This window comes from Babesia bigemina, assembly GCF_000981445.1.
Source record: "Babesia bigemina genome assembly Bbig001, chromosome : II".
Taxonomy (NCBI): domain Eukaryota; phylum Apicomplexa; class Aconoidasida; order Piroplasmida; family Babesiidae; genus Babesia; species Babesia bigemina.
Genome location: NC_027217.1, coordinates 2,168,065 through 2,179,700, shown reverse-complemented (window position 1 = coordinate 2,179,700; position 11,636 = coordinate 2,168,065). Strand labels below are relative to the sequence as shown.

Here is an 11,636-nt window from a genome sequence, read left to right as displayed (position 1 = left end):
ATCGATTTTGTAAGCGCTCGAATCCGTCTATATGAAACAGGCGTATCATATCACGAGCGACCTGAGTCAGCAAATCTCAGCCGCTCCCGGGGTCACTCTTCTTATCACACAAGCTCAAAAATAACACACAAATATCGCAGTCTATACCAATAGCGTGATTGGCGCACGGCGCTCCGAAGATTGTAATGTGCGCCACTCACTCAGCAATCCAGAGAACGCACATTGGTTAATGGTTCACGTTCTACATTTTCATAAACTAAACAATGTAGTATCATTGGAAAGCGTAACCATTCGGTGTGCGATTTTTTGTCACGGCACACATCGACGATGTTGATTCCAACGGGGAAAATTCATTGAAGGTTGCACCTCTAATATCACTGTAGCGCTACAGTATATTCGCATTATGATGACAGTAAATAATGAGTGCGATATGGGATTAATGGGAAATTGGACGCGTATTATAGTGCGCGGTCACATGGTGTGTGATTCCTGTCTGGTGGCCACAGGTATTGTGGTAACGAGGCCGGTAGAATCGGGGATTCCTGGTCCTTTTGTTGTATTTTGTTAACTGTAATCGCACGATGCGGCTGTGTTTCACGCTGCAGTAATTCTGTGGTCATTTATCAACTGTGTGTCTACTGCTGGCAACCATGTATCCCAGACACGACATAGGCCATAGCGTGCCCAGCAAAATTGGCTGTGGCCAAATATTTCGTAGAGGCAGATCTGAGGTCAGAGAAGACCACCTGAGGGAAATATCGGCGGCCTTCAGCCTTCTCGACTCGGCCAATACTGGAAGAATCGACTACCACGAGCTGAAGGTTAGTGTTTGGTTCAACTACATACGTGGCATGTAAATTATATATTTGTGTATACTAATGCGTTTTTAGGTGGCTATGCGCGCTCTAGGCTTCGATGCTAAGAAGCAAGAAGTACTGCAGCTCATGGCGAAATATGATAACATGGAGACCGGATACATCGACTTCGAAGCATTCAAAGAAATAAGTGCGTTAAAAACATTTTACCTCCAATCATCTCACCGCAGTGGTCAAGAAAATATCGGAAAGAGATCCTATGGAAGAGATCAATCGTGCATTTGAACTCTTCGACGAGGACAACAAAGGTTAGTATGGCTAAAAATATGCGCTGTAGAAATGCGCAGGCAAAATATCGTTTAAGGATCTTAAACGTGTATCCAAGGAGCTCGGGCATAACCTTTCTGACGAGGAGCTTAGGGCCATGATCGACGAGTTCGACAACGACAGGGACGGCGCCATCTCAAAAGATGATTTCATAGGCATAATGCGTCAGACTACCATATACTAGGTATGAGGATCTGGCACGCCGTGAACCCCCCTGTAACATAAACAGCTTTAATTTTGGTCAATTAATGCATGCGATTGTGCCACCAAAAGGCTACGACGTGGCAACCGGTACCACACGTGAATACGTGGAAAACGACCGCAATCAGACCGAATTTCATCTGGCGAACTCGAGTGCAAGGAATCGTACGTCATGGCCGACAGGGCGCAGACGAGGCATGATAAGAACCCAGCCACCAGACATCACTGTCGTCAGCTTGAAGGATACGTTAAGGCAGCTATATTAAACGTCCGGAAGAAGTTATTCCTCACAAACCATGAACAGCAGGGCGAACGTGTGACGCAACTACAAAACCATGGTATGTGGCGTGGCTAAAGGAGGCTATGTTTGAGGGCTGCGATTGACTATGTCAATCGAGCTGTTAGGAGTATCCGATGTTACGCTTACATTAGAATATAAAACAGAGCACCTTCTTGATACAGCATAAAGGACCCCGTAGAAATCTATACACGATGATGAGAAGTATTATGAAAGCTGCACCGATTATATATAGGCAACCACTTTTGCAGTGATCATCGGAACCACCTGTAACCTTATTACACAAACAATTTTTCGGTAAAATAGGCTTCAGAACATTACCCATTATAACAAAACCTGCGCAACGATGAACGACGTACTTGGAATGTGGAAGCAGTTGGCGGATTTGCTACCCTAGTTGCCACGAGTTATATGTGGAGTAATGTATATTCTTAAGCGATAGCTTTGTGGTTTCGTGCAGAATATACATTGGTTTCCGAAAGCGAGTGTTGACGCATCACACGGTGGGTAAGCATGGGCTCACCGGACACTGTTGCATTCAATGTCTAACGGAGTTATTTGCTCCACACCATCCTGTATACCACGTGGTACTATCAGGAGCATACTGAATCGTAGCTTCCGTTACGCCACGTCCTAATCTAGACGCGAGGTGCAGTAGGTCCCCCTGCATGACTTGTATAACGACGGAATTACGTTATCGATGTCTTCCATTAAAACAGTAAACGATTCGGAATCAATAGAGCATTTTTTGTTTTGTTGCGTTGGGCAATGTGTGATTGCTTTCTCGGCCATAACAATACAAGAGCTCCTGCAGTCGCTGAGCTCTGACATAGGTTGCGAATCTTCGTTCCACATTAACGTTGCTCGTTGAATAATCCGTGTTACCATTTTGTTCTAATTTTGCGTTGTCCAGGGGCTTAATATTGCACATTCCATATGTGCTCTCGATTGTCTGCTGCCATTTCCATCACGTTGTCTGTTGCAACCAGCACGGTGCGTGTTAGCAATAGACCTCGGGGGTCGTAGAATGTGCTGAAGTGAGAACATTGGTTGCGTTGCGAACGTGGTTGAATACTTATTTAAAAAAACGTGAGCAATTACCTGCATCGATATTCCAGAGATGCCCTTGAATCCTTCACCGTGTGGTTACAATATTGTATGACGATTTGTCATTTCCGTGTTCAAAGTTGCATATCAGTCCAGACAATACACCTCTCAAATGCTCATCACTTACCTGTTTTGATTTCGTCACACCCGTGTTAAATGTAACTCTTGAGGTCACTAGACAACATCATTAGCGTCTGATGAATGTCGGGTCAGCATCATGTTTGCTAACGTTGATAATTTAATGAGATAGACTCGAATATTGCTAGCGCTGCCCTGCCAATGTGACAGAAAATATTTTATGATGTGGCGTGACAAGAACCCTCAAATTGAATAAATTGCGAATTATCGCGCTATCTAATTATATATTAACCACATCAATCATTAAGGCACCATTTGTGAGTAAAACTGCATATCAACTAGTATTTTAAGTCATACTTACTCTGTGTATGTCAGGCAAGGTCCTGTTGTTATTCCCCCGTGTATCACGGAATTGAACAGATGGAGAAGCAATTAATAGAAACTTAGATCTGTGTAAGCCGTGTACGTTGTGCGGCAAATCTATAGTCGCAACATGCATTGCAAATATCGAACTAAGAACTACTAACCCGTCGCACCATCTCATACTATGTTTGGAATTATGCAAAAACGATTTCATAGAAAAGGCTAATTGCGTTTATGTTGCTGACATATATTGACATGACATTATGTCGTTTCATGAAGTTAGCTTTTGGTAAAATTGGGCACGTTGCCACAAGAGTCTACATACTAACGTGATAGTGCTACAGCAGAGGCATTAGCGCAGTGACGCCATCTTAAATGTATGTGACGACTTTGTTTTTCGGATGAGGCATCATTGAGCGTGATTAAATCGTCAATATGTAGGTAACACGTCTCATCAATGCATGTAATGGTGTGTCAGTTGAGATCTGCAACCGCGTATTATCAAGTCAAAAGGTACGGCTCTTGTATGTAACTAAATAGGGTTTCTGTGCCCAATTTTAAAAATGTTAAGTTCCATGTGGCTAAAACATTGCTGAACAATGACTTGCGTTAGTGGCTTGGTAACGTAGATTGGACAACAGGTAGCCATTATCTTCTGCTTCGGATACGTTGTTCACATCTGCGCAGTTGTAATTGAAATGGGCAGTTCCTTGGACTTTATGCTACCGCAATGGTGCCCATTATGTACTAATGGCAGCGGAAAGTGCAAAAATGGTTGCTGGTATATAATAGGTGGCGTATTGATAATACTTCTCATCGTATTATATAAATTTTTACGGGGTCCGTTGTGCTGTATCAAGAAGGTGCTCTGCTTCATCTTCTAAACGTTGTCTACCACCTCATAGTCCTACAAACCTTAATATTATCTAAATCTCACTTGCCCAACACAGCTTTGAAACCGCTTCATGTCATGGCCATATATAAATGATTCTTCTTTGTTTATCGCATATTTTCTTCTGCAGTTTCTATAAAAAAGTTGCGGCGATCTTTATGTGGCGCCGACGCACATAACCGCTGCTTGACATGTTTTCGCCTATGCATGCAGCATTGCTGTTCTGTTTCCACGATTGATCGGATGATTGCCGCTGTTCATAATGCAATAACAAAGATTTAGTAATTATTATGTGATGTCGCAGTTCTCATTAACTGCTGCATTTCGGTGGAATGCAGTTGAGCCTACGGAAGCAGTTTAGAAACCGTTGCCATCTGGGCTTCGCATTGTAGGACTTACCCGCCGCCTACCAATTCGCCAAGAGTTCCTAACTGCCTCATTAAATGATGCGAAACATTCGTCTCAATGAGCCATTCGCATCACTTTGAGCCGGGTGGTACGACAATCTGTTGTCTCATTGTTTGGGGCTTGCATTACTGGCATTCAAATATCGATACAGCTGATTGTGGTAGTCGTACCATTCTGCAATTTCGTCCGATCCACAGCCTTCTTGCGAAGACCCTGATGACTCAGGTGTCCATGATCACAACTACCCCAGAGGACACGGTGAAGGGGCTGTGTCGTTTGCCGCGCCTCAAGATGGCAGATCTGCGTCACGTATGCTATAGTCGCTCACAGTTACCCATAACTGCATCTGACGTTATCACTGTTTCGGATATTATTGGGTGTAGCGATGCTGCTTTCCCCTCGTGATTATGGAATCTGCTTTCCGTCACCAGCGTTCGCAATTTAGTGGAGCATTGCACATACAGATGCTGGCAAGTGAGCATCAGCATATCCATAGTGCACTTATCTATTGGCACAAATAAACACCTTCATCTATCAGTTGATGGTAACGCCTTGATTATTTCAAGCACTCTTGACGCGGACTGATGAGCGGGGACACCTCGTTCCAACGCCAAAACCTTGCCATCACGCCTAATGATCGCATGTGACCTATTAATCAAGAAATACATCCAAGTACACCTGAAGTATTTAATGACGGTCCAATCCGGATCCATAAGGATGGCGAAGTTTAGTTCATGTCTTTTTATCCAATCCGCAGTCGAGCGTCCTGACACTCGCGTCAATCCGTAGACTTGGTACCCAAGGGACTGGAATAATTCGGTAGACGAGCTGAAGGCACATGCCTGTGCGGTGCAAAACGGTGTGTCTATGCTAGGGAATAAAAACATAACCAAGCCTTTGCGATCGCTGGGCAAGTCTGATAGAATCGAGCGAAGCGTAGTCTCACCTCCATCATCCGTTAGCAGCCTCGAATCTAATACGTCACTTGGAAGCGTTCTACCAATCATTTTATTGCCGCTCTCTGGTCGCTGTGGAGTGAGGTGAGAACCTGTCCAACGCTCTATTAGCCGAGAATACCTCAGTGTGGAAGTGATCCGCAAGGAGACCAGGAAAAGAATCCGGGGCAGCATACGATATCTCAGGACACAAGACAACATAACATAGCTGCGCTGCAACGTGCATTAAACATTTACGTAAAGGTATGACGGAATCTCGCTGTCTATAAACACCTTCAAAGGGTAGGTGTAGCGCCGAAGCATACGATGGAAGTCTACCTCGTTATATCGCACTAAATAACCGATATGCACCACATTCAGTGCAGAAATGTGTCATACCGGAGCAGCTAAATGTGTATGCCTCCGAGAACCACGTCCAGAACGGTGAGTATAACCGTGCCAATTCCTTATAGAAGCGCTTATAGGACTCGGCACGCCGAAAATACCATCTAAATTCATCGTGCTAAATTACGTTGCGATATCGTGCGACAAAAGTAATATGCCTCCACGCCGTGACTGAAGTTGGGAAGAAACGGCCACAAGCCCATCACACATTAGAGTAATTTTCGAACGCTCCCAAATAATCCGCGTTCACCGTTGCGATTGCGAACATGTTAGAATTGTCGTAGCGTATACCCTGAATCCGCATACGAACTTCAGTCTGCGGCTTTATGCTGATCGTCCCGTCAGAGTAGCACGGATTCGCCGCGTCGTTGTCGTATACGAAGCTCGGTTGAATGGCAGTGCGCGATACGAATGCCTTAAGTGGCCCAGCTTGCGCAAAAAAGCCAAGCTTGTTCACGTCCGTCACTATCGCGTCTAGGACCTGTGACACAATGAAGTGCTCTGTCTCATACAGCTCATCACTCATCGGCGAATGTGTAATTTACACGACAAACACACTGGTTAATAAAACCTACTTAACAACCTACCTCGTCGTTAAAGGGCTTAAAAACGATGGCCTGGTATTTCACATTCACCACGATCATGCCTGTGCCATCCTGGACACGGCCGATTTCGTTCTTAATTATGCGGATGACACAGACAACATAACCGTATTTCGAACTACAGTGGCCTTCGACCTGATTCCGCAGCATCTCCTCGATGTTCTGCTGGTAGCTTGGACCCAACTGCGACGGCTTCACATTTATAATCTTCCATTGTTCGACTACAAAGTACATCTTATTCTAGATTATATGATGCCATCGTATGCCCTTACAAAAATGGTTCCTTTAACGAAACATCGAGAAGACACTCAACGACTCGACTGCCCCTACACATCACAACAATATTGCCTGTCGCTCGCGCATACGCATTACAACCATCAATGAACCCTAGCAAAGGGAAGATTGTAGCGTTGTTGCGTAAATATTTCAGATCTAACCGTCCAAGCGCCACTGTGCCGACTTCCAAGAAACATAAGAGGCCATTACATCTTTCACCTATGCTCACCAGGAATTACGACATCTATACAATTATGCCCGAGTTACACAGCAAGTACGTTGCCTAATCTAGGCGTATCGGTGGTTATAAGGCAATGTGTTTGTATTAATGCGATGAACCTGCCTTTCCGCAGCATTTACACCTATCACAGGTATGTACAAGATCATAAACGGCCTGTCAATTCGTGAAACGCACTGCGTCTGTCATTAAAGTAAAACACGAACTGTATGGCAACCATGGGCGTCACTATTTCGGAGTGTCTCAAAAAAACTCCTACCGTTCATGTGTTACACGAACGATTATCATTCGTAGAAACGCTAACAACTTGGGGCTGGATGTAGCGTGGTACAGAATGGCTACGTGAGATTCTTGCAGTTCATAGGGGTATGCGATTACAGGCTTGGATCAGAAGAAGCAACAAAAAATGCCCTTGAAGAATCGCAACGGATTACATAGCACGTAATACAGTAAGCCAATGAAGAGTATGAGGCAAATACTGATAACATAGACGCAATACTTCCCGCAATGCGGTTTAACACATAATGGGCAGTGCTCCAGTGACAGAACTTTCCAAACTTCATCCCAACCTTTTTTCAATTGGAACCAGAACGCTACCAGCGCAAGCAGAATACCAGAGATTAAATTTTCTTTACTGGCTGCAGACGGACCTGCACTGACATGAAATATCTACCAGGAACGTGATGAAGCTTGGCGAATGGGGTACGTTAGTTATAACAATATAAGTATGCAGCAACGTACTTACTTGAACTATTAACTTCGACGGTTTGTATTGCATCCGTCATGTTTCTCGTAGCCTGTTGGCGCCTTTCACTAAGGTTAAGTGTGGCTCCAACAGACTGTTGCATTTAGTATGTAGCTGAGTTATTCATCCTACACAATAGTTAATGTGACATTATGCCTTAAACATCATTCGAAATCATAGCTTCCGTTGCGCAATATCGCAATCTGGGCGCGGGGTGTACAAGGTACCATTTGCATGACAGTACCACCGACGGAGCTACCGCATAGAATACTGCAATTATGGTAAAATATGAACAAGATGTTATCAACGGTGTTTGTTGTTGTAGCGTCGGGCAATGTGCAGTCGCCTTCCCAGACGGAACAACACAAGGGTTCTTGACGGGATTTACTTTCACAGGCACTTACCAAGCTTCATTATAACACTGCGGCTCATTTGTTGTTCAATACTGTATGCCGCCGCCTTTTCTCAATTTATTCGTTTTATAGAGACTCAAGATTATCCTTTATTTATTTGCCATCAGAATTACTTCACTTTAGTTCACCAACTGCTTTTTGCTGTCGTAATCACTATAGACCAGGTGAACAGAGGAGCTTGGTTGCATGAAAATCGACAACAAATAACGCAATAATCGCGCTCTGTAGCTTACATAAGCATTATTCACCAACATGCCTTAAACTATTGCACATATGACCACGAGTTGGCTGCCAATGTAACATTGTTTCGCGACTTTATAATAATATCAGTATTCACCATTTAGGGTTGTATCTGTGGCCATAACTTTTACTATCTCCGATAATTCAATCCGTCATTACATCTCTAATTGAGTTGCATGGCGAAGCAGCAGCAATAATGGTTGAAGCCACGTTTGCGCAAGAGAGTTTTATCAAGTTTGCATGATCACAAACGTATCTATGGCGGTATATTTGTCAGTAACGAGAGTGTACTGACAAGTGCATTTAAAAAGTGGGCACATCTCAACAGTGCTGGTGTGTTAAGTGCGTCGGCGTGTTAGACGCATGGCATTAAAACTGTGTAGAAATTGCGCTAGCATTGCGAGAGACGCAACTGTTCAAGCTATAAAGTGGGACGCTCAGAATTATCATGGTTAGAATACAATGTGTGAATTAGAGATACACCAACTAGTATTTTACGCCATGTTCAACTTGTAAAAATCCGGATACGTAGAGGCGGGGAAGTTATTGGATTCTATGACATCTGTGCTGCATTATCACCCTCGACACAAGTCCCATATAACGAAGATTTTGATCTATGCTATATAAGGTGTCACGTTGTAAAATTGCATTCCCGAGCATCTTTACCTCAGCTGATGTTAACAGAGTCGCTTTTTTGGATATTCGCCAATGAATAATGACATGGAATGCGTGGTGCGAGTGACGTGTCTTTCAGTTGGATGAGTTGAAGTCAAACCATTCGGCGCAAATGTCGAGATAATACGTGCGAGCATTTCACAGCATTTCATGAGGTTTAGAATAATATAAAAACGATTGCATAACAAACGCTAAATTTGTTGTCGTTTACAACATCTATGGAGATGACATGGTGCAGTTCAATGAAGTGACCATCTGGTACGATTGGACACGTTGCCACACGCCTCTGCATTCTAACGTCACAGTCAGTCTGGTAAATTGGAGTAACATAATATGTAGATGTTTACTTGGATACGTATTATAGCGCAATGTAATGATCATTATGCGCATAATTTGATTTGGTAACGCACGTGGTTACTATGTACGTTCACCGTGTATTAGAGTTGTGGTAAATGGAACCAGGCTAGTCAAAGAGCCGCTTAGACGGCTTATTGCCTGTCTTGAAAAGAGCCATGTATTACATCGTTTTGTCAAAAATGGCATCGCTTAGAGGTATGCAGTCCATGATTCTACCATGTGTGTCGTTTAGTGTAGTGCCGCTGTGTCAGACTCCTGGGGGCTATTTTTTCCATAATTTGTTTATAGATGTGCAGCATACCAGGACTTATATTTGAAATATGTTTTGGAAGTTCTGCAACTGAAAAAGTGTCCGTTATGTGCTAAGCGTTTTGAAAGTGGCGCTAATAAGAGCGAATTTGCTTGTATATGTTGTCTCTTTCCTCATCGCAATGTTGATCGGCGTGATATGTTATATATTACGGAATCCAACCCGCTTTTAAAAGGGTTGTTTTGTTGCATCTGGTGTTTATAGCCTACCTTCGCAGAGGCGCATAAAATCTAAGGATCTATCGCAGGCTCCCTGTAGCCATGTTACATCCTGTGCCAGTGTGCTAGTGTTATACGCATCATCGGCTTTAGATAATAGCAGTATGTAAGTCAGTTACGGGTGCATTGTACCGTTTGAAATCTTTTTACACAGCCACAACGTAAATTCGCCACATATTGACATAATAGATGCCACGAGATGACGCACACTCCGTACTTTCTGCGACTTGTTCATCGAAGATTGCTGCGATGTTTGCGCGTTTGATAATACTTGTCTGTGTGTGTGTGGTGTTATATACTGCTCATTAACTGCTGCATTTCGGTGGAATGCAGTTGAGCCTACGGAAGCAGTTTAGAAACCGTTGCCATCTGGGCTTCGCATTGTAGGACTTACCCGCCGCCTACCAATTCGCCAAGAGTTCCTAACTGCCTCATTAAATGATGCGAAACATTCGTCTCAATGAGCCATTCGCATCACTTTGAGCCGGGTGGTACGACAATCTGTTGTCTCATTGTTTGGGGCTTGCATTACTGGCATTCAAATATCGATACAGCTGATTGTGGTAGTCGTACCATTCTGCAATTTCGTCCGATCCACAGCCTTCTTGCGAAGACCCTGATGACTCAGGTGTCCATGATCACAACTACCCCAGAGGACACGGTGAAGGGGCTGTGTCGTTTGCCGCGCCTCAAGATGGCAGATCTGCGTCACGTATGCTATAGTCGCTCACAGTTACCCATAACTGCATCTGACGTTATCACTGTTTCGGATATTATTGGGTGTAGCGATGCTGCTTTCCCCTCGTGATTATGGAATCTGCTTTCCGTCACCAGCGTTCGCAATTTAGTGGAGCATTGCACATACAGATGCTGGCAAGTGAGCATCAGCATATCCATAGTGCACTTATCTATTGGCACAAATAAACACCTTCATCTATCAGTTGATGGTAACGCCTTGATTATTTCAAGCACTCTTGACGCGGACTGATGAGCGGGGACACCTCGTTCCAACGCCAAAACCTTGCCATCACGCCTAATGATCGCATGTGACCTATTAATCAAGAAATACATCCAAGTACACCTGAAGTATTTAATGACGGTCCAATCCGGATCCATAAGGATGGCGAAGTTTAGTTCATGTCTTTTTATCCAATCCGCAGTCGAGCGTCCTGACACTCGCGTCAATCCGTAGACTTGGTACCCAAGGGACTGGAATAATTCGGTAGACGAGCTGAAGGCACATGCCTGTGCGGTGCAAAACGGTGTGTCTATGCTAGGGAATAAAAACATAACCAAGCCTTTGCGATCGCTGGGCAAGTCTGATAGAATCGAGCGAAGCGTAGTCTCACCTCCATCATCCGTTAGCAGCCTCGAATCTAATACGTCACTTGGAAGCGTTCTACCAATCATTTTATTGCCGCTCTCTGGTCGCTGTGGAGTGAGGTGAGAACCTGTCCAACGCTCTATTAGCCGAGAATACCTCAGTGTGGAAGTGATCCGCAAGGAGACCAGGAAAAGAATCCGGGGCAGCATACGATATCTCAGGACACAAGACAACATAACATAGCTGCGCTGCAACGTGCATTAAACATTTACGTAAAGGTATGACGGAATCTCGCTGTCTATAAACACCTTCAAAGGGTAGGTGTAGCGCCGAAGCATACGATGGAAGTCTACCTCGTTATATCGCACTAAATAACCGATATGCACCACATTCAGTGCAGAAATGTGTC

At 44.1% G+C, this 11,636-nt stretch overlaps 5 protein-coding genes across 5 annotated transcripts; 2 read left to right on the top strand and 3 right to left on the bottom strand.

Annotated features, from left to right (window-relative positions):
* Positions 1 to 650: 650 nt before the first annotated feature.
* Positions 651 to 1,326, top strand: BBBOND_0209730 (centrin 3, putative; the record flags this gene model as incomplete). Its single annotated transcript, XM_012912552.1, has 4 exons — positions 651 to 821; positions 891 to 1,005; positions 1,046 to 1,123; positions 1,163 to 1,326. The coding sequence occupies 4 exons, from the start codon at positions 651 to 653 to the stop codon at positions 1,324 to 1,326; spliced, it is 528 nt and encodes a 175-aa protein (XP_012768006.1).
* Positions 1,327 to 1,623: 297 nt separating this feature from the next.
* On the bottom strand, positions 1,624 to 2,496 carry BBBOND_0209720 (hypothetical protein; the record flags this gene model as incomplete). The annotated part of the gene is made up of 3 exons (XM_012912551.1): positions 1,624 to 1,668; positions 2,192 to 2,305; positions 2,335 to 2,496. 3 exons carry the CDS (start codon positions 2,494 to 2,496, stop codon positions 1,624 to 1,626), a joined length of 321 nt encoding a protein of 106 aa, XP_012768005.1.
* A 1,366-nt stretch (positions 2,497 to 3,862) lies between these two features.
* Positions 3,863 to 4,066, bottom strand: BBBOND_0209710 (hypothetical protein; the record flags this gene model as incomplete). The annotated part of the gene is made up of 1 exon (XM_012912550.1): positions 3,863 to 4,066. The coding sequence occupies one exon, from the start codon at positions 4,064 to 4,066 to the stop codon at positions 3,863 to 3,865; it is 204 nt and encodes a 67-aa protein (XP_012768004.1).
* A 529-nt stretch (positions 4,067 to 4,595) lies between these two features.
* Positions 4,596 to 4,983, bottom strand: BBBOND_0209700 (hypothetical protein; the record flags this gene model as incomplete). The annotated part of the gene is made up of 2 exons (XM_012912549.1): positions 4,596 to 4,702; positions 4,824 to 4,983. The coding sequence occupies 2 exons, from the start codon at positions 4,981 to 4,983 to the stop codon at positions 4,596 to 4,598; spliced, it is 267 nt and encodes an 88-aa protein (XP_012768003.1).
* A 373-nt stretch (positions 4,984 to 5,356) lies between these two features.
* On the top strand, positions 5,357 to 5,533 carry BBBOND_0209690 (hypothetical protein; the record flags this gene model as incomplete). The annotated part of the gene is made up of 1 exon (XM_012912548.1): positions 5,357 to 5,533. The coding sequence occupies one exon, from the start codon at positions 5,357 to 5,359 to the stop codon at positions 5,531 to 5,533; it is 177 nt and encodes a 58-aa protein (XP_012768002.1).
* Between the last annotated feature and the right edge of the window lie 6,103 nt (positions 5,534 to 11,636).